General features: G+C 39.9%; 5 protein-coding genes across 6 annotated transcripts; 2 read left to right on the top strand and 3 right to left on the bottom strand.

The window, feature by feature from the left end:
* Positions 1–1,214: 1,214 nt before the first annotated feature.
* On the bottom strand, positions 1,215–25,387 carry LOC121952184 (claudin-4-like). 2 transcript variants are annotated; one of them, XM_088088331.1, is made up of 3 exons: positions 25,370–25,387; positions 24,451–24,562; positions 1,215–3,475 (listed from the first exon to the last, which is right to left on the bottom strand). In XM_088088331.1, exon 3 carries the CDS (start codon positions 3,136–3,138, stop codon positions 2,488–2,490), a length of 651 nt encoding a protein of 216 aa, XP_087944457.1. In that variant the 5' UTR covers positions 3,139–3,475; positions 24,451–24,562; positions 25,370–25,387; the 3' UTR covers positions 1,215–2,487. The 2 variants fall into 2 exon arrangements, with proteins under 2 accessions (XP_087944457.1, XP_087944456.1); XM_088088330.1 differs by lacking the exon at positions 25,370–25,387 and adding an exon at positions 25,258–25,281.
* On the bottom strand, positions 6,255–8,705 carry LOC148187273 (claudin-4-like). The gene has a single exon (XM_088088329.1). The coding sequence runs from the start codon at positions 8,157–8,159 to the stop codon at positions 7,488–7,490; it is 672 nt and encodes a 223-aa protein (XP_087944455.1). The 5' UTR covers positions 8,160–8,705; the 3' UTR covers positions 6,255–7,487.
* Positions 16,773–18,120, top strand: LOC121952164 (claudin-4-like). Its single transcript, XM_042498682.2, has one exon. It carries the CDS (start codon positions 17,104–17,106, stop codon positions 17,746–17,748), a length of 645 nt encoding a protein of 214 aa, XP_042354616.2. The 5' UTR covers positions 16,773–17,103; the 3' UTR covers positions 17,749–18,120.
* Positions 19,044–20,630, top strand: LOC148187274 (claudin-4). Its single transcript, XM_088088332.1, has one exon. The coding sequence runs from the start codon at positions 19,295–19,297 to the stop codon at positions 19,931–19,933; it is 639 nt and encodes a 212-aa protein (XP_087944458.1). The 5' UTR covers positions 19,044–19,294; the 3' UTR covers positions 19,934–20,630.
* On the bottom strand, positions 22,099–24,562 carry cldn29 (claudin 29). Its single transcript, XM_042498963.2, has 2 exons — positions 24,451–24,562; positions 22,099–23,322 (listed from the first exon to the last, which is right to left on the bottom strand). Exon 2 carries the CDS (start codon positions 23,083–23,085, stop codon positions 22,453–22,455), a length of 633 nt encoding a protein of 210 aa, XP_042354897.1. The 5' UTR covers positions 23,086–23,322; positions 24,451–24,562; the 3' UTR covers positions 22,099–22,452.
* Positions 25,388–26,842: the final 1,455 nt, after the last annotated feature.

Genomic DNA, 26,842 nt, shown 5'->3' on the forward strand with positions numbered 1-26,842 from the left:
GTTTGCAATTAATGCTTGATTAATGGCATAAACCAGTTATCACAGCTGATTTTAGATCACCTCATTGTTTCAGCACAACATTAATAACCTGCTATGATTTGTGGCTTTGTTGTGTTACGGAAACTATTTGCATCACTGTCTTCTCTATTATACACTTCTGCCAGCGTAATTGTTTTGTGTCAGCACACACTGATGAATACAGAGATAAAGCCTTTATTAGAGGAACTGAAAACTAAAACCTCATATGAAACACTGTCTGTGTAAATAAGGACCAACTACACTAGTCAAGACAAGAACACTGAAAGGACAATGACTGTATTTTTAATATCAAAAGGTCAGCATATTTCTATGCTGAATTCCATTTGCTGATCCACCTCGTCATTGTCCTTTGAGATTGCAGGTGTACAGCAGTGTGGCAGGGGTGTTACAAGGCTGATGAAGTACCTTTGGTTCTATTTTCTACAGATAAGGCTGTAAAATGATAAGTCAGTGGTTCAAACCCCTCATGGGACCCTGCAACACTTCTTGACTCAGTATCAGCATGGATAATATCGATATTGATACTGATTAGTCAGTCCAGTGTCTTTTAGCACGTTGTACTTTACCCAACAGATACACAACAACATGATGCTTTAATTAATTATTTGCAACATTTATTTATTATTTTAATTTAGAAATAATGTGCAAAAATTCATTGATATTATAGCGGTACATTAGAAGTGGAACAAGGAACTCATTTAGTAAAGAAACTGTTAACGGTCACAGGGGTAGATTTTGGGAGAAATACAGGTTACCCGTCCGTCTCAATATTCAAGTGTTCAAGTGCTGAAAAGGTCTGTTTTCTTCTGTTCCTCTCCGTGTCTCTTGCCTTTAAGGCTGATTTAGTCCTTTTGCCTGTTTATATAGCTCACAGGCAAACATCCTTGGCAGGTGTGTGGCAGCCCAAAGAAGCCCACAGCACCTGCCACCCCTAGCGTTATTAAGCTCTGGCTAAACTGAGAGATGGATTTAACTCTATAACACTGGCAAAACAAAGACACCCAACTCCCAAAGCCAAACCCGACTTTCAGCTTTTTGAATTATTTGATTTAGACTGATCCTTGTTTGTTTTAGTAGCACATGCTTTGTGATGTGCCTGCTGCGATCTTATAGCACTCTACAAAGGGTTAAGCCATCTTTCTCGAGGAAAGAGGGAGACAAAAAAACCAACATCATTCTTTAAATGACTTTTATTAAAATGTTCAAACATCTGAAGTTCCAGCACTACTGTAAAACATTTGACAAAGCATTTTATGTCATAAATCAGCTCTTTTAACAATGTTTGAGTAACAATAAAGTAACAAAGTTTTTAACACAAAATCTATCTAAAATATTTAAAGGAGATGAAGATGAATTTGTAAGATTTTTCATTTGACCACACAAAACACATCCTGCTGATGTGGAAACAAACATCCTACAACAGCCTGTTCCCTCAGGCTGTGTTTTACACACACACACACACACACACACACACACACACACACACACACACACACACACACACACACACACTCTAAAGAGGTCCTTAATTTTTTTTTTTTTGTTTGACCCACAGAGGATAGTACAGACTGTTGCTTGACAGAAATAAAAGATACAAAAAATAAAAAATAAAAACACAATACAAATCTATCTGAAACATAGACACACAATAGAGTTTATAGTACAAATACAATTTATTACAGAAATATAAAATAAACTCACACATATGGACACATAAAAATGTTTGCGTGGCAACTGAAACAGTCTTTTCTATGACCTCAAACAGTGAAACTGTGAGAAAGAAGTTGTTTTTACCTGGGGTCGTATCATGGAGCCATCTTTAGTTTCAGTCTCGGCAGAAACTCTCCTAGGCAAATATTACATGCAAAACACACACACACACACACACACACACACACGCAAAACCAAATCCATGTAAAATGAGAGCTGGCTTTTCCTTGTCATTGTCAGTGACACACAGCATTTTAACTGAAAGCTTCAGTGAAACACGACACCAGCAGTCCAACAGCTAATGATAGAGCCACACACACACACACACACACACATGCACACACACAAGAGGCAGGTGTTTTTTAGATTCAAATAATGCTACAGACGTTAGGGTATAAATACAAAAAGGTCTCAAAGAGACGTGGTTTGACATTTCAAAATTTATGTTTTTCTTAAAAACAGGCTCTAATGTTCATATAATGGAAACAGGAGCATCTTTAAAAACGCACCTGCTGGATTACAGCAGAGCAAGGACCTTTAAATGACATAATAATGAACATGTCAGCCAAAAGCAAAACAGAAAAGTCAATATTTGTACACACATCTTCATCTCGGAGTCTTGTTGTGGGGTTCACCCTGTGGTTTCAGACAGCAAAATACAACACAGACACACAAAAACACTCATGTGCAACAGACATTTCCATTGTACCCTATTTTCCAAATGTCGGACACTTCTGTTCAGACATAGTCTTTCCTGTCGTATCCTCCGCCTGCACTGGTGCTGCGTGGGGCGGAGTAGGCCATCCGGGGCGGCTTGTACTTCTGCTCTTTCGGCGGGCAGCTGGTGCACAGCATCGCCCCACCAATCAGGAGCAGGGCCGCCGCTGCCCAGCCGATGTAGAGCGATGCCCCCAGCTCCCTCCTCTGCCCGCTGGTAAGAAGGGGATTGTAGAAATCACGGATGACGACGCTGGCTGTCCAAGAGACGGGGATGAGAACCAAAAGGCCACCAAGGATGAAGAAGATTCCAGCGATGATCATCACTTTGGCTTTGGACGCCTCGTCGTCAATGCAGTTGGTACACTTGGCACCGACGATGGAGATCATGACTCCCAGCACCCCAAGAATGATGGCGATGATCATCATCGCTCTGGAGGCTTGCAGCTCCTGAGGCAAGGCCAGCAACGAGTCGTATACCTTGCACTGCATCTGGCCGGTGCTCTGGGTGACACAGTTCATCCATAAACCTTCCCAGATGGTCTGAGCAGTTACAATGTTGGCTCCGATGAAGGCCGACACCCTCCACATCGGCAGGGCGCATGTTACAATTGCAATAATAAAACCAATGACTCCAAGGGCAATGCCCACGATCTCCATGCCCATCGACATGGCTGACCCTTTGTGTAATGACAAGAGCAAGCCTTTCAGATCGCAGTAAAGATCTTCCTCTGCTGTTCAGGCGCTCTTGAAAAGTGTGACCACCTGAAAGAGGGTGTGATGTCGCTATGAGATGCTGCCACGGAAACATGTGGTCCTTTATACCTCAGGGGAGCGAGGAGGAGTCCCCTGGTGATGATGTCAACAGGAGGCTGTCTTCACTAAAACACCACCTGTGCACATATAGTGGAGGAGGGGAGCTGGAGGCACCGCGGGTGAGGAGGGATGTGATGGCGGGAGGGTGTGGCTGTGGTTGGTGGGGGTTGGTCGCTGGTAAAATGGTTGTTTTCTTGAGAAAAGGGAAGTTTTGTTAAAAACAGTCAAAAAACAACAAGCATAGTTCGTTAAATCTAAATACTGACTTACATACATACAGCATTTAACTACGATGGAGAGCAGAGAGGGAGCTTCAGCCTCAGGATACTTAGAGAGCTTGTTGTGAGTAAGCATGGAAACGTAAACACACACACACACACACACACACACACACACACACACACACACACACAGATGCAAACACACTCTCGGGCTATAAGCAGGCTCTGATACTGTTGATCTATTGTTGCTTCCTGGTTCCAGTTGTGTGAGTTTCTCAAACAGTCAAGATTCGGTGTTAGGAAAACAATCCTAAAAAGCTCAGCTGGAAACCGGAATAACTGCACCCAGAGCAATTCTCAGACACCTTTAGCATACAGACAGCATGATCTTCTCAGTATCGGTTAGACGCTGACCAAACATTTCCTGGAGACACATGTGGTTTAGAGTACTGTATAAAAGCAAAAAAAAAAAAAAAAAAAAATACTGTTGCTGTTTTTTTTAACCCCATGTTGAAATTGTCAAGCAAGCGTTTTGTGTGTTCTAAAAAGTTTAAATAAAAAATAACATTGATTTTAGTAATGATAAAAGTGCCGTTACACTTTCAGGCACCTTGTCATTTACTGTAAATAGGTGAAATGTGTGTGACGATACCAGACTGACATTGTTGGTAATGCTGTGGAAACACTGAGCAACTTTCACAGGAATGAACGTGTGTAAATGTCTCTTTAAACATTTATTGTTTGCCTCTTCAAGGACATTAATAGCAAACAGCACCACTTTTATTTTAATGTGGGATGTTCTTTGATCACAGTCATATTTTTGAGGTGGCAATCTGGATTATTTGCAAGGGCCCATTTTTCTCCCAACTCTGTACAGCCCCCCTGACCCTGCTGGGCCCCAGTGCAACCACACTGCATGCATATTCTATATTTCACCTCTGATGTAGAGTTTACAAACTGAACAATGTGTATTTTCTCTGTGATCGGTATCAAGTCCTTTAAATATCATAGAATTACTACAAAATACAGCCACATGTCTCTAATGTAAATTTCTTACTGTCATAATAAAGAGGAAAAGCAACTTTTTTGTTAAAGATTATTTTGGGGAATTAGTAGGAAAGCGATAGCATTAAAGGAGGAGAGAGATAGGATGATATGCAGCAAAGAGCCGACAGCAGAATCGAACCCGCTGCTGTTATGTTAAGGACATAGCCTTTGTACATGGGGTGCCTGCAATACCGGTTGAGCTAACGGGCGCCCAAAAACAGGGCAACTTTAATCTTTTTTTTCAACAAATCACTCACCCACAAACCAAAATCTCAAAGATCTACAGTCTGATTCAATGTTTTCGTCAAACACACACACACACACACACACACACACACACACACACACACACACACACACACACACACACACACACACACACACACACACACACACACACACACACACACACACACACACACACACACACACACACACACACACACACACACACACACGTTACAAAAAACTGTCCTCACATTCGGAGTGTGGAGCCCAAAATAATTTTCACAGAGATATAAACACATAAACAAACCCTTAAGGCTGAACGGGGGGCCTGTTTGTCCTTCCATCGTGTTTATGTAACAACGTCAACTGACGCATCACTACTGAGATAACAGTGATAACCTGTAGCCTACCTGTATCAGCACACCTGTGTCCACCAGCTGCTTGTGTTGCTAAAACAAAAGGTGCATGTGTCCCTTGTCATGTTAAACCATTTTAATTACTATCACAGTGGCTAAAACTAAGACACACTCATTAGCCTCTTAATTATAATATAGGAGATGTAAAGTAATCCAGTACGTTTCTCAAATATCCTAACATTCTATTACTTTAGTATACTACATTTTAGAGGGGTATTTTTAAAGGATTCAGACAGTTACTATAATGGAATCGAATTATAAATGATTAGATTATTATAGGTCAAGATAAGACTTTATTGATCCCCCATTCACAAGTTGCAGTTTATAAAGTAATTAAAAATATCCCCACCTTCACCAGCTGCAATATTTATGGGATGTACAAATTAATTCATCAATAATTAATCCAATAAATAATAAATAAATGGAGCGTTCTGTTTGATGAGTAGGCCTACTTTCGCTTTAGTACTTACATTTTAATGCTAATGGTTATGTATTATTTAGTAGAAATTTTATTTTGCTTTATTTGTAACAGAGTAACTGTGATTTGCTATTTTTCACTTGAGCAAAAGTACTTATTCCTGGTACTTATTCCTTAGTACTGGGTGTTACTGTTAGTATATTCACAGAGGAGTTTCAAAAAGAGGTTTGTTCAATGTTGCTCAGATGAGCAGAAATGTAGGTCATGCGTAGTTATGCTGCTGATGCAAAGTTGCTCTGCTACCTGAGCACACCTGCCAGAACACAGAGGGATAATTTGACTATTCAAAAATGGGAAAAGCTTTTATCTGTGGTTCAGACACTAAACAGAGGGGCCTGCCCTTACCGTCACATCAGAAACCTAATCGAAAATCATCTGTCAAACGCAACTCTGACATATGTTGGGAAGTTGTCACAACACTTTTTCAATGCTGGATTTGTTAAAAAAAAAACCCAAGAAGGTAAAAACAAACATATCTGTCATGCAACCTCTTTCAACATTAAGAATTGAATGAATTAGGGTGAAACATGAAAAGTTAAGCCTGCATAATGTGCCATGGTAAAAAAAAAATGTATTCCTATATTACTTAAGTTATTTTAATCATTTCAGTAGATCTCAAAACAAAACATTTGCATTCATAAAGTAAACTCTCATTATTACCAAACACATACAATATTAATACAACAAAAGCCTTGTTATATAAAAGCAGAAAAAGTAGAAACTCAGCCTCGTAAAGCACTGCATGTAAAATGGGATAGAGATAGGAAATCACTAACGTATCACCCAACTAATGTTCATTTTACATAACTTATTCTTACAGTTCTCTCTGCCATGTTGACCTTGCTTTGAGCGCCATTTTGCTTGACTGACTAATGTTTCACATCTGTGACTGCATCTGCATTTTGTGATAATAGCAAGAAAAATATCACTTGGCACACAACAAAAAAGTCATTTTGCTTTACAATAGTACTATATGTACACACTGATCAGTAGAATGAGGAACACAACACAACATGTTAAAAGCACAAATAATAAATATATATAGGATAAAGTCTCCTCATTGAACTGACCACATAGACCAAATGCTCTACTAAATTTTCTAACTACTCTATATCTGGCCACTTCCTCTTAAACTTGCTTAAGACCAATGCTAATTGTAAACATTACCATCAAATATCTGTATAGAGCTTCCTCATCAAAAAAAATATCAAAAAAACTGTCTTTATTTTTACACTTATTTATGTTCGGAAATATATACGAACTAGTTTGGCCCTTTTGTGGTGATCTGTTCCACTTCACCCTCTGAAACCCGAGCAAATTGGTTTGATTTCTCTCAAAAACACAGGTAGAAGGCAGAAGCCTGTTCCCAAAAAAGTGCTGAATTTTCTAATTTAAAAAAAAAGTTGTTTTTTCTCTACCATAATTTAAATATAAAATTATTAAAACTTATTCATAAAATATTAATATACTTTTGTGGATATTTTTACCTAGTTTCTTTTTAATATATATATATTTTCCTCTGCCCTCCTTTTTCCCAACTAATTTTGAGGTAATTTCCTTGTCAACTTTTACTTATTTCTTGAAATTTGTGGGACATTTACCACCAAGTTGGTCATTGCCTTTTCCCATGTTTGTTTGTTTTTTTTACCTCCAAAAATCAAACCCACTTTCCCTTAGTTTCAAGGGTTTAAAAATGTAATCATTATTAAGCTACATTTTTGTACATGTTTCCTTACAACGTACACGTAAGCAGGATAAAAGTGAAAACAGCATGTCACTACTTCTCCTGCTCCCCCCTCAGTCCTGTCCTCTTCCTCAAACGTAGTCCCTCCTGTTGTAGGAGCTCGGAGCGTTTGACCTCGGCGCGGCGGAGTATGCCACACGACTCTGGGGGTGCACGCTGTACCTCAGTGGTTTCTCTTCCCTGGGAGGGCAACTGCAGCAGAGGATGGACCCTCCAATTAGCAGCAGGGCCGCAGCGGCCCAGCCAAGATACAGCGCCGCCCCGATCTCCATCTTCTGACCAGAGGGGATGACTGGACTGTAGAACTCAACCACGATGGTGTGCGCCGACCAGGAAACGGGCACCAGCTGGGTCAGTGCTGCTGTGACGAACGAGCCGCCTGAGGCGACCATCACCCTGGCTTTAACCACTTCATCCTCGATGCAGTTGGTGCACTTTGCTCCCGCTACAGAGATGAGGAGAGCCACCACGCCAATGATGATGGAGACGACGGTGAGCGCCCTGGCGGCCTGCAGGTCCTGAGGCAAGGCTAGCATGGAGTCGTAGACCTTACACTGCATCTGCCCCGTGCTCTGGAACACACAGTTCATCCACAGGCCCTCCCAGTACACCTGAGCTGTGACAATGTTGGACCCAATGAATGCAGTGACCCTCCACATCGGCAAAGCACAGCTGGTCACACTCAGCACCAAGCCGAGCACTGACAGAATGACGCCAACTAATTCAAGTCCAAAAGACGCCATCGTTCACTCAGAGAGGCGTACGCTCTTTACATCAAAAGCTCCTTTATTTGTCCTTTCTCTCCTCTTGGTTCCTCTTTTATAGAACTTTCTCTTTCTCACCGTTTTCTTTGCTTCCCTTTCCCCTTTTTTACTGTCCAGCAAATGTCTACAGGCCTTCTTGTTTTTGCCCTCACAGCTCCTCTTTGTGGACTCTTCTTTCCACCAGGTACGCCTCCTCTTCAAGCCGTAGCTCCTGCACCAGCTGCTGAATCCAGAAGTGACGATTTGTCACAGTGTGTTTCCTCCCCTCTGCTGCGTGTACGTGTCTGCTCAGATGTTACTTTCCTGTGTTCTGCTGCTCTTAAGGAGTTGATGACCCTTATCCATGTATCGTTTTATTACTAAGTGGTCAGGCCCTCCTGAAAGGTGACATCACTCGTCAGCCCAAGCCAATCAGGCAAGTCCTGGGCATTGGCCTCGTTTACCACCTGGGCGTGTTGGTGCTCGTTTGTGTGCTTTTTCAAATGAAGAGTAGTTTTATGGGTTAACCTTTTGCCCATGGTAGCGCTGGGTGTGTCTGCTTTATTGCTGTCAGGAGGTAATGAGTGGCCAGGCAGAGCTTGTTATGTGGTTGATAGGTGACCACACAAGACTGTAACGGATTTACAAACACGTATTGGATGTGTGTGTGTGTGTGTATATGTGTGTGTGTATGTTTGCATAGAGTTGGATTGTGTTTGACAGAAACTGGGGGAAGAGAAAATGAGAACTATAATATTTTAGCTTTCTCAATCTGCTTTCTTTCTTTAAATATTTGTTGTGATGTGTCACGTTTTTTCTTGCCTCGACAAAAACATAATGTGGCCATTTTTATGTTACTTTTTATGACATATACCATTCCCACTGGGTCACACAGTCTATGGGTGATTATACAATAAAATTCGAGTTAATGACAAACTGGAAATGCTGTGAATATATTTTATAGATTTGTGACTGCAGCTTCTGTGAACCTACCCTTTTCCAGCTTTAAAAAGTGGAGCAAACAAGTTCTTTGGTTTCATGTTTGGGAGGATTTATGATAGAAACTGCGGTGCAAACTAAAGCTTAAGCAAAAACAGTGTGATAAACACATAAAACTGAAACATGAGTCGAATGAAAAGACTAAAACCAACAATGTGTTAGTTGGTCTTTCTGTACCGTTTGATCTCTCCTCTTGTTTGTGACACACAGAGAGCCCATTTGTACATACTGAAAACATAAATATTTAAGAAAAGTCATGGATGAATGTGTTTTGTTTTGTTTTTTTAATACTTAATTTCTGCTGGGCAATGTTACTTCTAGCAGTGTATATTATAAAAGTGGAGCAAACTGAACGTACAATTTATCTACGAGGCAGACTGAGTGAGGTACAATTCCTGTTTATTATCAATATCACACTCTGACACACTTTTATCTTGAACAGTATATGTGTACTGTACATATTATCGCACTTCAATATTAATCAAACACGTCTACAATAGAATAGCTATCCCAGTAACCATGATAAGATAAAGCCCGATAAAAGGCTATTCATTGAGATTATCTGCGTGTTTAGGAAGGAAACAAATAATCTTCCAACAATTCAAATCATATCTGACTGTCAGCGCTATCAAACTCTTTGTTTACATGCTTAAACAAGAAATATTTGATGCCGTAGTCTCTGCTCGACAGCACTACTACAGTTTGTTCTCCAGCAAAGACTGTCTTGTGCAAAAGTGAGAAAGACAAACACAATTGTTATAGCAAACATCGTCTTTATGGCAGATGATATTTGAATCCAGGTGTCTGTCCCTAACCACGCTTTTAGAAACCAGGGTGTAAACAGCCAATGTTGCTATTTACAACCGGGTGTATAATCGCGGGAAAGGATTATACCGGTGTCAGGTTGAAACGCCGTCGGTAACAATGTAATATAAGGAGCTGGAAAGTCCCTCTTAGTGGGGCTGGAGCAGTGGTGGGTTGATCCAACAAACCCCAAACTTTCACCCAGGAACCCACTGTTTGCTTCTTTTTTTCAAACCTACCCACATGCTTTTGTTGCACGGAGAAATTAACATAAAAAGGTGTTTTACCGATGTTGTAAGTTTATTAGGGATGGACCCAAATATTTGGCGATTTGGATATTCGTTAATTGGGTAGGTATCAATGAGCCTAATGAGTTTCTCATTAGGCTCAATATAGGCATTCTGATACTGTAAATGATGAATGTCATTTCAGTTTTGTAATCTTGTTGCTTCGCCTGTTACGCACACAGTGACCGGAATGATCATTTTACCCAACGATTACCCAGCAGAGTCAAGCCTTTTCGGTATCGGTGTGAAAAGCACCAGTGTGGAGTGCTTTCCTGCAGCACAGAGCAGGTGAATTTTAGTGTCTTCAATAATGAGGACACTTATAACAGACACACAGCTGAATTTAACAGACTAATTTAGAGCACTGGACAGATTGTTGTACTGATAACTGTCAGGGTTTTTCTTGACTTTATAAATTACTAAAAAGTGTCACAACCACTGTCAAACAGTTTGGAGGCACAGCAGGTCCTTCTCTCTCTCTCCAGACACAGAAAACTGTCACAGTCCGCCCATTACGTAAAATTGACACGGCCTCCCCAGAACGTCATCAAGAGTTGCAGGAAGATACCCAGTGGGCCATACGTAGACGTGAAAGTCCACTGACCAAGCAGCAATATTTGAGAAGTTTGAATAAGAATGTTTCGACATTACTGGTACAAAAAAATTGTAAATCAACTCTGAATAATATCCATATCAGAATTATTTCTATCATCTGTTTTAGATTTTACATAATGAAACTTTAATGCCAGCTATACAAGTTTTAGCCATACGTGTTTGGTCTTTCCACATTTATAAATACTGTAACAGTTTCACATATATTTGTGTTGTTTAAGTTTCACTTGAAAGCTATATCTCTCACGAGTCAATGAATGAGTTTCAGTTCCCTGTTGATTTTTTCTGTGTGTCAATTTGTGAGTGTGAGCTCTTCCTCGTCTCCAGCTGCAGAGCAAATACACAAACGATCTATCATCATATCCAACTGGGTGTGTGGAGAGGGTATTTCACAGGACACGCTGTATGAATAACAGGTTTATCTATTTGGTTAGCTGCCAAAGGAAATTCAGTCAATAGGTGCAGGGGTCAGCAACTCCTGCCAACACACTGATTATACTTTAGTAACCTAAATACAGAAGAGAAGACAGAAAGTTATTTTAAAAAATGCAGGAAGTAGGCTACTGATAATGTCCTACTGGAAGAGTTTTAAAAATCTGAAGTTAAAGTACAATACATGTAGACATACAAAAATATGTTATTGTTATTTTTTCATAACTTTACTTTTGATTCAGTGTTTCAGAGATAAACAGCTCATACTCTAGGAGAGTGACTTAAATGCGTTTTGGATCTGACCCACTAACCCTAACACTGGTATGGGATGAGTTTAGCTGCAAGTATGTGGTGTGTTGTTTAGCATAAATGTTAAATTAAAGAATTATTTCATTGTAAATATGGCTGACCTGATGGTAAAATGAAGCGGCAATCTCCTTGACTGAAAAATGAAGCCAACATGGAAGTGCCAAAAACTTCAGTTCCCTAATGGCAATGTGAAGCTGGCTCTAAAAGCATGTAGATCCTCATAGAAGCCCATGTTATAATGTCTGTAATTTACAATATACAATGTAACAGCAGAAATAAACATGTTTACAGACTGATACAAAAAACAGCGTTGGTCTCTAGCAACATTTATCATTAATGACAACAGCAGGGGTGGTTTTTTTTTTTAATTACTCACCTGTTCAAATGTTATTTAGGCTTAAAGATACACATAATTAAAGGTGTGGCCACTTTGACAGGCTGTCTGTGAGGTTTCAGTGCAGTCTAAGAGTCAGATCCACCCCAACACAACCCTTATCGTAATATGGTCATTCCTTGCTCCAAAAAACAAACTGCCAATAGCTGAATTTGAGGCTTCAAAACGGCAGTCCACGAATCAATAGGTAATGTCAGGGTAGCTATGTCCATTACTTTATACAGTCTGTGGGTAAAATTGGGGGGGGGGCACAACTAACTAAGGGACAACAATTACAAGACAAATACAAGCTCTTTGTTACCTCAGTAATAATGTAACAATTACTGTCTATCTATTGCTGCTGCTGTACTTATTTATTTGGACTTTCACCTAGGAGACTAATGTTTGTGTCCTGTGTGAAACCAAAGGTCAAGGTGACAGAGATGGCAAAACGTACTGCATGTCAAATTACATATGTCACTTACTCATTAACTTCAGAAAGTGAAGTTATAAAACAAATGTAGTTATTTTAACCAAAATTATGATGGTTTTTTTTCCTCTGGGGATGAGAGCCCCGTTTTCTGTGAACATGGAAGTTTATTTCGAAAAAACAAAGCGTTGATGGAGCGGAAGCTGACACATCCAAACATTCAGTCGAGGGGTACGTAGAGCGTCATAGTTTGATGTGTAGGACCATTGACCATGCTGCTGTATTTGATTAGTTGAGAGTGAAAACATGCTGACAACAGAAACTAAAACTCCTTTTTTTAAGTGTATTAATGATAGCAAGTAAACATTCGAGAAAAGGTAGGGCTCATTTATGCTCTATTTAAGATATCTGTGTGCTGACACGAACAGAACCTTTCGTCCATATTCTGCGCTCATTTTGTCTGCATTCGTGAATGTTTTTTGAAGCTTATGAATAGTGGCGAAATGAAGCAGTGCTACCAGAGATTGTGTGGGCAGTGTAGTGTCGTAGTTAAATTCAGCTGTAGGAGACAACAAATACATTTTAAAAATGGGGGATCTAAAAGAATTGGCACTATAGTGAAACTAATTCTCTGTCCACGTCATGACGTATTTAATAATCTGTAAGGCTAGAATGCTGCCACCGTTAAAAGGTACATTATTAAGGAGGACCTCATAAACATGTTGCATACCGTATTTGAAGACCGTACAGTCAATACTAGTTTTATGTTGAATAGATTCACTGCATCAAATGAATATTTTCTCTGCCAAAATCTCAAGTTTATCTGTATTTATTTTTTTAAAATATCTCTCAACCAATCACAGCCTTTCATTTCAAACTGCTTGTTTCAAAGACAAACGGGGATTTTCGCCATCAGCCCTCACAAGGTCAATGGTCAGTGTCAGTACCGCTCTATAAACGGACCCTCAGTTACTTAGTAATAAGTCCTTTGAAAGAGGTATGGAGCCTTGGATTTAATGGCTGCTCAGAGATTTATGAACACATTGAAAACTGCCGTTAGAAGCTCTTTGATGACACACTGTCACAACCACACAGCTATCCTTCTGTCTCTGTGCGCACAGAAAACTCCAGAGTACATCAAACAAACCCAAGATGTATATTTCACTGGTGCATCAAAGCCATTATATAACTAAAAAAAGTACAACAAACAGCATGGAATAATTATATGAGATTAAGATATCAGTTTGGGTCCTCTTAAACCTCCAAGTGACTCTGTATGGGATATTTAGGTCAGATTATGGCACAGTACAGACACAGTGAAATGACAAACATTTCAAGAGTAGAAAGTGCTGCCTCCCTTTGGGCAGAGCAGTGAACAGCACACAGAAGGGCAAAACTTTAGAAAGTTCAGCACTTTCGTTTTCTGTCAGGGTTATAACATTTAAAAGTTTCAAAACCCCGACTGCCGTATATCATAGCACTTGCCCTTGCACTGACCCCTCTTTGTTGCCCTTCCCGACTCCCTCCACATCAATTTCACATAAATAGCTCTGTGATCTTCTTTGAACATGAAAACCTTGCATGTTCACTTTTACAATCGGCCTTCAGTCTGATTCAAAGAACACACACAGACCGAACATAACAGATTCTTGAGCTTCTCTCAAAGCTGACCTCAGCCTTTATTTCACGACCTCTTCAGCTTTCACTAACTTGTTTCAAATATTCTCTATTTGTTTTAAGAAAGTCATTCTAATTATTAAAGTAAGACAATGACTAAATGCATATTGAACTCTGTAATTTTCTAACCTCACAGTGTCATGAAATCATGGTGCTGCCTCAGATTTCTTGTGGGAGGAACCACCTGCATTAAATCAGTGGTCAAAGGCCTTGCATCTTGTGCGTTTCCTTGGTAAACTGATTTCACTGGAAATATGTGACAAAGTGAGCCAGGAGTTTCACCCTCTGTTGAAATCAACAACAGCACTGAGGAATGCAGAAGGCCTGCTATAAAACTGAACACAACCTCAATGAAGCACCTAGATCTGCTTTTTACTCAGATACCCCTCTAAGACAAGACAGTGGACACACTTGAAATTTCGATTTGCAGTGGTGTTAGAAATGAAAAAATTTGTTAATGTCACAAAGAAAGTCATAAATAATATAAATTGCAATATCTTCCTGTAGGTATTTTGTTACTGTTAAATCAAGCAACATGTTGAATGTTTTCCCAGTTTCAAATACAGTTTCAGTTCCACGAAGTGCCAACCTCTGTCCTCAGGGCTGCAAATTTGGGTCAGTTTGTGTGTAATGATAATAATAATAATACTAATGAAAGACAGAAAGAATCATGAAAGTGCCAATGAATTGTGACTTCAGGGTTCAAAAACTAGCCAGATTTCCTCAGCATGATTATGATTTAATTTTAAAACAAGGCTACAAAACCTGAGCACAAATGTCTCTTTATGTCTAATTTAGCATCCAACATTTTATTTATCACACACAGTACAGTCACTGCGATCAACATCAAAATGTATCCCTTGAAACCTGAAAGAAAGGTCTATCAAAAATAAAAGACAAAGTTGAACTGAGGATACAGACACACACACACACACACACACACACACACACACTATTATTCTCATTCTCTTTGATGAGATACATTATTAAGATGCATTAAATTGGTGAAAAAGGTCAGATCAAAAGGGATTCTCAAGACTGAGGTTAATATTTTGCGTGATACATGGAATCGTGCAGCCTTAACAAAAGGTAGCTTAAACAATCGATATTGAGCTTTGGACATGTCTTGACTGAAGCCTGGTGTAAATACACCCGCAGATTGGTATTGTAAATATCATATTGTCTGCCCAAGAGATCTCAAGACATGTTAAGTGGAAAAGTTAATTTAAGTTCACACTAAATACTTTCAAATTTAGCCTGTTGAAGCTGTTTGATAAAGACTACTGAGAAATAAATATGTGTGATCTTTATAACCTTGCTTAAATATCAAAGTTTAATGTGGCCTATGACTCTTGCACAGTACTGTAATTTGGCTGTACGTAACTGCTTCCTGTCTCACTGTCAAGGAGAAAGTAGCAGTTTTTCTGAGAGGGGTCTGGTACACAACGCCTCATGACAACGATAGGGGATTAATATGCATTATCCAGAACAGCAAAAAAAAAAAATCGTACGTTTGGGTCCTGCATATGTTTGCCATCAAGGTATCAATACATTTTTTAAATATTTGTTGTTTTAAACGTAGTTACGCCAACGGTGGCTAGTGTTAGCCTCTGAAGTTTTATGGTAGGATTTGCTTTTTTCTGTGGATAATATAAGCTAAATGTTGATATATGACTGTGTGTTCGGCTTTATTAAAGGTTTTTAGAAAGAGTGACACAAGGACATAGGTCTAAAATTGTCTTAATATGTTGACTATAAAGCTCAGGTTGATTATTTGTTTTAAAGAAGATCAAATATGGATTTGAAGTTTTTCTATTGTGCATGCCATTTGGTGCAACTTATACAGAAATGTATACTGAAATAAGCTGTTTACAGCTGAGAAAAACATTTTTGTTGACGTTAACTGAATTTAAAATAAAAACTAGAATAAAACAAAAATAAAAACAAAAACTCAACTTTTTACATTTGATTTAGGCTTGAAGTTATACATCAATAAGGGCACAGCAGCTTGAGTGACAGGCTTTCTGCCTTAAGTGTCCTCAGCTTCTTAGTCAGATCCACCCCTCGCCCTTATATGGTCACTTCCAGCTCCAAAAAAAAACAAGATGGCAACAGCAGAAATGCTAAACTTGAGGCTTCTAAATGGCAGCCCACAAACCAATAGGCTGTGTCAAGGTAGCTACACTTGAAGTTTCAGTTCTGTAATTTCGCTGCTAGATAGCACTAAATCCAATAAAAAAGATTGTGGTCTTGATTAAATAATGAAAATGTCCAGACAGACGAGATATGTTTACTCAGTTTACATTAAATCATCATAATGCGGTGGAACCGACACAGTTGATTGAGGACATTCTTCACATTACGACTTCAGCAGCATGTCATCCATAGTTTGTGAAGGAGTAATGCAGGAAAATCGCTGAGCGCAAGACCATATTTGGTCCGTCTGAAGTTTTCGTCACAGGTACTGATATTCAAAACAGACTGAGTCATCTGTCATTCAGGACATTACTCCACCCTCCTGCTGCTTGAGGTGAAACTGAAAATGGGGAGGTGGTAATTAAGAGAGGGAATATGAACTGAATAAATGTTATTTCTTTATTTTTTCTTCAAAAAGAATTTTACATTGTGCCAAAGTTGGGTGTTTTATTGTGCATGTGGTGCCACACGCAAAGCAGTTACAGGTCTCCTTCAGTTATACTTAATGAGACTGGATGGGTGGGGGAGGGTAAACAGGTTATGTGTTTGGGAGGTTTGGGGGAGTGGACCTGAAGAGGAAGCACTGATGACGGTTAGCTGTTTTTTCCTCCATCGCCCCTCCTCTCTCAGAGGGAGGAGATCATATGTACCTGTTCTTCTGAATCCTCTCCCATTCAGCAAACTCTCTTGACTAACAGAGCACTTGCCTCCATCACAGAGGAGGACAAACAACCCAAAGGCTTACGTCACTGCCACAGAGGAGCTACAGTCTGCAGAAAGGCCTTTCAAGTCAGGACTGAAAAGAGAACAAATAGGTTGTCCACAATGGTGTCCACTGGGCTACAAATTCTGGGCGCAGCTCTGGGAACCCTGGGCTGGATTGGTGCCATTATCGTGTGCGCCCTTCCCATGTGGAAGGTCACTGCCTTCATCGGCAGCAACATCGTGACTTCGCAGACTTCATGGGAAGGTATTTGGATGAGCTGCGTGGTTCAGAGCACAGGCCAGATGCAGTGCAAGGTCTACGACTCCATGCTGGCCCTCAGCCCTGACCTCCAGGCCGCCCGGGCCCTGACGATCGTCGCCATCGTGGTGGGCATCATGGCTATCCTGCTCTCTGTAGCTGGAGGGCAATGCACCAACTGTGTGGAGGATCCATCATCCAAGACCAAGGTGGGCATTGCAGCCGGAGTTCTGTTCATCATTGCTGGGATCCTCTGCGCCATCCCTGTCTGCTGGACGGCCCACACCATCATCCGAGACTTCTACAATCCGCTGATGGTCAACGCCCAGAAGAGAGAGCTGGGAGCTGCGCTCTACATCGGGTGGGGAGCAGCCGCCTTGATGCTGATCGGAGGTGGGATGCTTTGCTGCCACTGCCCCTCTAAGGATGAAGGCTCCTACACTGCAAGGTACAAAGCTGCCAGATCTGAGGCCTCAGCACCAGCGTCCGGAAAAGATTACGTCTAGAAGGCAGTAAAAAAGCGGTGTTTACCGGGACAGATGAACTGGTGCTTCTGGGTTATGATTGTTGATATTTTAGGTTGTTACTTGTGCAAAAAGTATTCCTGAGTTTCACTCCTCATGAGAGTGTTTAAGTGGAATAAACAGCAAGAAGGGAACCACACCCAAGGAGGAGTTTTAATTTTTATATGCATTCATTTGTATTTGTGCGATTGTTAATATGAGTATTAGTCATTTGCAAGTTTTTTCTGAGCGGTATGAATATTCTATAATTACAAAAGTTGAAATGCTGTATGTGGGTTGTTTTTATAAGCCATATGTATGTAATTCATGATGTGTCAGTTGAACTGTAAATAAATATTTTGTTTACAAATGAGAGATTACTTGTCCTTACTTTTTATTTTCACACACACTCACAGAGCAGCTGTGTTCAACTTCATCCAGTTGTTTTTAAAATGGAGCAAATCAATATATCATTCAAAATCTTTTATTGTTTTCCCTGTTTTAATGTTCTTTTTACACATTTAGTCATACATAAATGTCTTTTCACCACTGTGTTCAACCAAAATAAGTATCCTTTTTGAAACAGAACACCTTCACAGCATTTGAGAGGCACCTATTGTCTGACAGACTTGTAGATCAGGTTTAGGTGTGGCAGAAAAAGGAGGCGAGGTGGTTGGAAACTGGTCTTTGTTCAAACTGTGAGCCTATAGGCAACAGTGTTTGTACTTCATACAGACTCACAGGACCAATTTTTCATCTCTTCAGAGATTAAATATTAAAAATGCCAGGAAATATTCATATCACTTTGCTATGATCTTTAAAAGTCAACATTTCCTTTCTCTGTCAATCTATTTTGACCGATGTGATTAAAGTCCCTTAATTGAACATTCTAACCTAGAGTTAATAGTTCACACTGTATGTCTGAGATAATCAAGCTCATTAACTTAAACTTTTAAAGTTTGCCTCCATGTGTGCTAGCTGTATATATGGAGGTGACAATGAACTGATTCTGATCCTTAATTGGATTACACAACTGTTGTTAACTTTTTCCACTTAATGGTCTGTTTTTAGTTGAACATGCTGACCCAAAATCTGAAATCTTGAGTTTGTGTTTGCTCAAGGCTGGATCTGTGTGGTGTGTGTGTGTGTGTGTGTGTGTGTGTGTGTGTGTGTGAGCACAGGTGGGATCTGGAGCCATTGTTCCCAGTCTCAAAGTCTTGCTTGAGGTAACAAAGCTTGTATGTGTGGGAACAATGAACAGAGAGAGGACAAGGTTTGTGGATATCAGATCTCGGCTTTCCCCTTTTGTGTGGGAGCACAGAAACTCCACCCTGAAAGTTTGAACCACAATGGGAAGCAGTTATCTTCTCACAGTGCGACCTCAGAGCATCAGAGCACAGCAAACACTTCCTCAAGCAGGTGTAAGAGTGGAGGAGTACATGAGAGCAGTAATAACCCCTGTTGAGTTTTAATCTTTTAGACGTGAAAGTTTCTTTAAAAGCAACCTTTTCCGGTGTAGAAGTTCAGTCCTGGCTGCGGTGGCTTTATCATGGCTTCTCAGGGCCTCCAGATCATGGGCGTGCTGCTGGCCTTCATTGGCTGGCTGGGCACCATCATCACCTGTGCTTTGCCCATGTGGAGAGTCACTGCTTTCGTTGGGGCGAACATTGTCACCGCCCAAGTGATCTGGGAAGGCCTGTGGATGAACTGTGTGGTCCAGAGCACAGGCCAGATGCAGTGTAAGGTGTATGACTCCATGCTGGCTCTACCTCAAGACCTGCAGGCTGCCAGGGCCATGGTGGTCGTCTCCGTGATCGTTGGGGTGTTTGGCATCCTCATGGCTGTGGTTGGAGGAAAGTGCACCAACTGCATGGAAGACGAAGTGGCCAAAGCCAAAGCCTGCATCGTGTCCGGAGTGATCTTCATAATAGCCGCCTTGTTGATCATGATCCCAGTATCGTGGTCGGCTCACGCGGTCATCAGGGATTTTTATAACCCCCTGGTAGTCGCGGCTCAGAGGAGAGAGCTGGGGTCTGCACTTTATATTGGTTGGGGCTCCGCTGGGCTGCTGCTGCTGGGAGGAGGCCTGCTCTGCAACAACTGCCCCCCAAAAGACGGCTCAAGACCCTACATGCCTGCCAAGTTTGCCCCTGTGAGAACCGTGTCTTCAAACGTGGACTATGTGTGAGTGTTTAGACTGCAGCAAGTAATGTCTCGACAATTTTCATATTTGTTAATGCTCTCACTGAAAGTGTCACAGAGGGATCTATTTCTCAAAAATGTTGATGCTAAGGCTGACACAAACAAGAACTTGGTCTATTGGGTTGGTTTGAAAATAATATACACTCGGACTTTGAAATACTTTAACCCAAGAAATAATGTGGAGCACAAAGTGACAAAAGACAGCCCAGTAAAGTATTTTATCCAGTTGTTGTTTTTTTTTTGTTTCTGGAGGAAAGTTGTACCTACTAAAGATTGACATTTGCTGTCAATTGTCAGTTTTCACATGGAAATGTTTTTTTTTGTTACAAATAGACATTGTCTTTATTGTGAATCTAAGGAGTGAAAACCTGTAACATTTTTCACAGAAAAAATACTATTTTCTTGGACAACATACCTACTATTAATTGTTTTATTCATAGAGAGAGTGGTGCAATACATACATCTTTTATTACATTTTTAGGATGTATAAGTTATTGTATAGATTGCTGCCTAGAGACGTTTTGAAATTTTAACAATTATGAAGAATGGAGATTTTTTTTAAAGCTCATTGTAATCTTTGACAGTGTGTGCTTGAAATGGGTTTTGTAGTTTTTTAGTCGACGATATAATTATATAATGATCACTGTCTTTTAACCGTAAAAAATAAAGCTTCTTTGTTCACACGTTCCTTTCTCATGTTCACTTCGCACCTGCAGAAAACACTAATAAAACTGAAACTTAACTTCTCAATAAGCACTGGTGATAAGGCACTCAGGAATTTGGGGGAGTAGACTCCTGGGAATTTACTGTATCTGCCCGAGATGTTTGCCATGGTGTAATCCGCTGCCCTTGTATTAAGATAGTAATTTACCGTTTCTGTCCTGAGTAAAATGGACCTCGCTGCCAGAGACAACACTGCGCTGTGTATGCTCGGATTCATGTTGCTAAGGAACTGTTTTATATCTCCAAAGAATGGATATTTACAGTTTGCCCAGTGAGAGCACTTCTGCCAAGTCCTTTCAGCCTGATGTATCCCGAACCTCTTTAATGGTTTTCTTTTTGTTTACACACATTTTCAATTGAAACCAGTCTGACAAGAAAAACAATACACCCCTGTACTTTTTCACTTTTGTGTCCGTTTCCATTTTGGCCTCTCAGATGAGATAGGCCAGTGGTGGAGAAAGTATTCAGATTACGTTGGTTGAAGCATCAGTACCACAATGTATAAATTAGGGCTGGAAATCACTGGAAGCCCTGCAATATAATGATAATAAATAAGTAATGATACAATATTATTGCAATTTTAAATGTTTTGCAGTACAGTAATAATGCAATAACATGGACTGTGATGTATTCAGGTTTATTACCCTTTTAAACTGCAAAATATGTCCCAGAAGGAAACTTTGTCAACATTTGTGTTATCTTTTAAGAAAGTTTTTTTAGTCTGTAGATCTCATTTGTCATGAACTGATCTTTATTTTCTAGTAGGCTACCAAAAGTTTAATCTGTATTTGCAATATTAAAAAAAAGTTATAAAAATAGATACTTATCACCCATGTACTGATACAATCACACACTATCCTGACATTATGCTATATCAAAAATGTCCCCTCATCCCCTGGTTAAAATAGTTTGTTATTTTATTGTAGGTCAAAGTGCAGAAATATTATCAATAAAGTGTACTTGCGTATAAAAAAGTATAAGTACACAGCAGAATGACCACCTTCAATGCTAGAGTATATGATGGATTATAATGTGAGTGTGTGAGAAACATTTGAATGTTTTAGCTGGTCAAGCTGGAGCTGTATTTAACTATTTTATACAGTAAGTCTTGAATAATCTCGTACAGTTAATTTAGTTAGTTAATTTTATTCATAAAGTGCAATATCACAAACCAGGGGCTTTACAATCTCTACAGCATATGACACCCTCTGTCCCACTGTTTCATAGTTTCATCAATGCATCATTTTTTATGAACTGATCACATTTTTGTGTGTAAAATCTTAATCATTTAAGTATAGCAGTCAAATAAGTAATATCTTCAAAGTGCAATAATACCTCTCAAGGTAAGTATCTCAAAATATGTACTTAAAAATAATACCATGATTAATGTACTTTATGTTTCACCAAATTAGACATCTCAAAAAAACATTACTGACAAAAAATCTGTTTATTGTCTGAATGACAAACATGACACATTATGAATACATGAGTCTTTCTGAAGTGCTTATGCTGCAAAAAACATCAGAAGAGTCTTAGACTGAATTAATATTGAAATTATAACACAAAAAACAAATGAATAAGCCTCGATCTTAACTCCATGTTGCATTTTGGTCACACGCAACATACCTTGTAGAGTCTATTGCATGTTTCGGAAACAAAAGGTCGCAGTGTGTTAGTAAAAGAAATGTTAATCACAATGCAAATCACAACTTGATAAACAACAGGTTTGTGCTGTATGTAAAGTCAGTTGCCTTTTAAAGGGTTCCCATTTAATGCAGCAACTCAGACGAATTCCTTCCCGGGAGTTGTGGATTTAGGCGCCGAGTACTTTGCTCCATTATAGCGGTCTCCTCCTGATGGGCACTGACAGCAGAGAAGAGTACCACCTATCAGCAGCAGTCCTGATGCTCCCCAGCCCATGTACAAACATGCACCCAGCTCCCTCCTCTGGGCGTCAGGGACCAAGGGGTTGTAGAAGTCCTTTATGATAGTATTAGCAGGCAGAGACACAGTGACCAGACACAGAGCTCCACTCAGGACAAAGAAAACACCTGCGGAGATTGCCACTCTGGCTTTTGCTGCTTTGTCCCCGACACAGGTGGTGCATTTCCCTCCGACCACAGAGAGCAGCAGGCCAAACAGAGAGAAGAGGATGGCGATGACCACCATAGCTCGAGCCGCCTGGAGGTCCGGAGGCAGGGCCAGCAGGGAGTCGTAGACCTTGCACTGCATCTGTCCGGTGCTCTGCACTACACAGGTCATCCACAGTCCCTCCCAGATAGTCTGAGCCACCACGATGTTGTTCCCAATGAAAGCAGACACTTTCCACAGAGGCAGCATACAGATCAGTATGTTTCCAATCCATCCAAGCACCGCCAGCCCGACGCCCAGAATCTGCAGCCCTAAAGATGCCATTGCTGTTTGGTGGTGGTCCTTCTCCTTCTTGCTCCGTCTCAGTTCTTTACTGGCTGCCAACTGAAAACTCTACCTCTGCAGGCAAGTTTTATATGACCCACAGATGCCTCAGAGCAGCCCCCCTCCTCTGGGTGGGCTTTGGCTTCATTGCTCAGATATAAAACATCCATCACGCTGCCTTTGAGGTCAGAGGTGTTTCTCCACTACAAAGAGGCCCTGTGGTGCCCAGGCAGAGCTCTGAGAAAGAAAAGGAGCTTGAACAGTGTGCCTCAGTCAAAAGCTTGCTGCAGGAAATGTCTGATGTTGTGAAGTTGTGAAAGTTTGCAAAATGTGAGCAAACCAATAACAGGTAATAAATTGAGCAGCGATTCCCAAGCAGTTAGTATAGTATGTTGAGAAACTGAGAAACGTTGTGCCAGTATATACAGTAAATATAAAAATATATACACATTACTGTACAGTATACTGCAACATGCCCAAGCAACCAGATGGAATTTTCATAAAAGCTGGTGATTTTAATCTACTCATCCTTCAACTCTAAAGGTGAGGCAGTATCAAGGACAATTTTTAATTTAATTTTGTAAAACTCTGTTTAAAAAAATGACTGATAAATTCACCTTGTACCTTTATACAAATAAGGCTGTAGTTAACAGCTATGTCACAGTTGTTGGCAACTATTTTAAGCACTTCTCATGTAATACTATGTTCCAATGTATTAATCCTATGGACAGTGTCAGTAGAAGTCCAATCCATTTACCATTGCGAAAAGAGGGGAAATAACACAGACAGAAAAACAGCATAACCTCACAAGGCTGTTGCCAAGTTTATCCTGACAGACTTACAGCCATTCACTTCAGTGGAGTGAAGTTCGTTTAGGTATGCTGGATAACTGCTGATAAGTATGCCACGTATGAAGTTCAAGCTGCTCTAATAAGGTTATATGCAAATTAACAAGGACTATAGTTATGGTTTGTTTGTTTTTTTACTCAAAGGAAAGTGAATATTCTAACATAATAACTGTGAATATGTGAATAAATACTGCGGTTAAACCTTATAGTTCACTTAGTTTATTGATCTAGGTTGGGTCAAAGAAAAAGCCGCATGATAAGTCACACGGGATAGGTGAGAAACCTCAGTGCATGTCAGTTTGTGGAGATTGCATAGAGTTTGTGTCAAAAAGAAAATCATGTGCTGTCTTTTTTTCTGCACCAAATTATGGAGAGAAGTACCGGTGAGAGTATCAATTAGTATCGCTATTTATAAGGAATAGCTGTAACAGTATTGATTACATCCTAAAGATAGCCATCCCCATTTAAAATTCCACATGAATTCCACTGCAATAAAATACATAAAGTTCAGTCCTACCATGATCCAGATGTGTGAATCAGTGTCTTTATCCTTGAAGCATGGGTTGCCATCGTCCTTGACCAGCTTTGGGTGTGCAAACTCCAAACGATCCTCACAATTAAAACCAGGCCTGTTGTAAAACAAGGCAAATGTTTTTGTCTTTCAATTTTTTATATTATGACAATCAAATTAAAACTTGAGACAGATAAGATTTCACAAATATCAAACTGTGTTTTAAATAATAGTTAGCCTCGCTGGGATAATCTAGTTAAGGTCTGACCTGTCCATGTTAAATGATTTTTGATCTAGAACTGGTCTAATGTGGTCAACATGTGAAAAAGCAGTAAAATCTCCCTTTTTTGCATATTCATAAATAAAATAAAAGTTTTATAAATGTGAAAGTGGGTTTCAGACAGTCAGTCGGTGCTTTACCTTAATTATCTAACATGCTTTCACAACAGTAAGAGCTGCAAAAACCTTGGATCTGTCACTAAGCAGTGCAGGTTACTTTTCCTTAACTCTCCCCTCATTAACTGCTGAATCAGAAGCTACAAATCGGAAGCTAACTTCACAGTCATATCTGAACCGCACGCAAAACATGGCGACTGCGGTCACCTCATTTAACTTTACCTCATTTAACTTTTAACTATACTGAAGTTAAACTTGACCACTCCTGTTAAACGGAGTTTCTCAATTCGCTTTACAAACAAAGACAGACCACAACACTCAATAAATGTCTTAGCTGAGCTTCGGACAATTTTAGCTTTACATTTAGCTTGAAAATAGCATGCTAGTCAACACAGGGAGAATACATTTTCAACTCACCAAATCCCGGTTAAAAACTGACACAAAAAAAAACAGACTCCAGGAACGTAAACGTAAAGTGAACACAAATCCTCCAAAAATCATGGAAAAACACAAATGTATATTGTCTTACTTTTAGTTTCCTTTTTTCCTCGCTCCTGTTAGCCACGCCCCCCTCGGTGGGCTCGTGCGTTTTACTTCGCTCTGATAGGTCCTCTCTGGCCAGCACGCGGCGCTACAGCCACAGTGATTGGCTGTTATCGCCGCATCGGTTAAAGCAACAGTACATAAATTAAAACAGACCCTTTTCCCGGCAGACATGTTGACATTTCCTAGTAAGAAAAGCATGGGTGAAATTGATAATATTAATGATGGCTTGGTTCCATTAAGTGTTCCAGTAAGATATTCAAGTGAGCCAGCATGCACAATGCCAGCACCTCCCCAGAGTGGAATGCAGCCATCATTAATGTTAAAAATCCCAACTGTGTATTTCCTATAATGACAAGTCAAAGTGTCTGTTGTGAAAGGGGTCTGTATCAAAAATAATCAAAACTACCATTATTAAGATGGCCAACAGGGGCAAACGCGCTGCAAGTGTATTTATTTGTTTTATACTGTATACAACCTAAAAAACATGCAGACAAACAAAGCACAAGCAAATTGTGGGAAGATCAGCATTTGGAAAACCTGCTGCAAATCCCAAACAGTTGGGCTTTTGTGCAGAAATATGGAAGTTATATAGATAGAAAATGTAGTGCCAAAGCAAAGGGCTGTCTGACAGCAAGGCAAAGCAGTGAAAATACTCCAAATATAGTGTCCACTCCACCACAGAGAAATACTGAGCTTTGGGGTGCAAACAGGGAGTGCAGCGTCCTCTATCTACTGTCCACAGATAAGTGGGCTATCATGTACAGTACCACTTCAAATATCCTGAACTATCCCTATCAGATCACTGTTGCTCACAGATTGATGGGAAAAGGTAATCAATTTACATGTTTTAAAGATGATGGTGTTGATGTAGGGCCACAGGAGCTAATCTGAAAGAGCTGAAAGTTTGTTTGTTTGTTTGTTTGTTTTAACGGCTGGGAACCACTGTGTATCTAATTCTTTACTGTTACATTTTATTCTGCAAAAAGTGAAAATTGAATTTATAAAATATATTGTAAACCGTAACTCATTTTTATTTTGGTTAAATATTGACATCTATACTACATCTTTATTCCTGTAAGAATTTAAAGTTCTGATATGATCAAATATTTTCTCTAATATCTTTGGGAATATCCTTTACTCCTGTCTTTGTTTGATCTGTTTTGGTTCATTTTAGTATGGATGTTTGGCAACATGTCTGATCATTATGAGGAAAAACAAGCAAACTCAACAGTTCAGCTGAGCCTCACTGTTAATCAGTGCAAGTGGAAACACTCTGCCTGATTGCTGCACTGGGAAAAAAAAAAGCATGAAATAAGGTGGCAACTAGGCAGACGTCAATAAAAATGTGAAGATGAATCTCTCTGTGTCTTTTTTCTTCTCATGATTCAGATAAAAACATGACAGTGAAATGATGACTGCACTTTAACCCTTTAACAACTGGATCAATATCTGTTTT

The sequence above is a fragment of the Plectropomus leopardus genome, chromosome 15, assembly GCF_026936395.1.
Source record: "Plectropomus leopardus strain MGB_pleo_1.0 chromosome 15, ASM2693639v1, whole genome shotgun sequence".
Classification (NCBI taxonomy): domain Eukaryota; kingdom Metazoa; phylum Chordata; class Actinopteri; order Perciformes; family Serranidae; genus Plectropomus; species Plectropomus leopardus.

Bases quoted from the DNA above. Each gene is read 5' to 3' on its own strand.
- LOC121952164 (XM_042498682.2), top strand. From the start codon at position 17,104: ATGGTGTCCACTGGGCTACAAATTCTGGGCGCAGCTCTGGGAACCCTG.
- cldn29 (XM_042498963.2), bottom strand. From the start codon at position 23,085: ATGGCATCTTTAGGGCTGCAGATTCTGGGCGTCGGGCTGGCGGTGCTT.
- LOC148187273 (XM_088088329.1), bottom strand. From the start codon at position 8,159: ATGGCGTCTTTTGGACTTGAATTAGTTGGCGTCATTCTGTCAGTGCTC.
- LOC121952184 (XM_088088331.1), bottom strand. From the start codon at position 3,138: ATGTCGATGGGCATGGAGATCGTGGGCATTGCCCTTGGAGTCATTGGT.
- LOC148187274 (XM_088088332.1), top strand. From the start codon at position 19,295: ATGGCTTCTCAGGGCCTCCAGATCATGGGCGTGCTGCTGGCCTTCATT.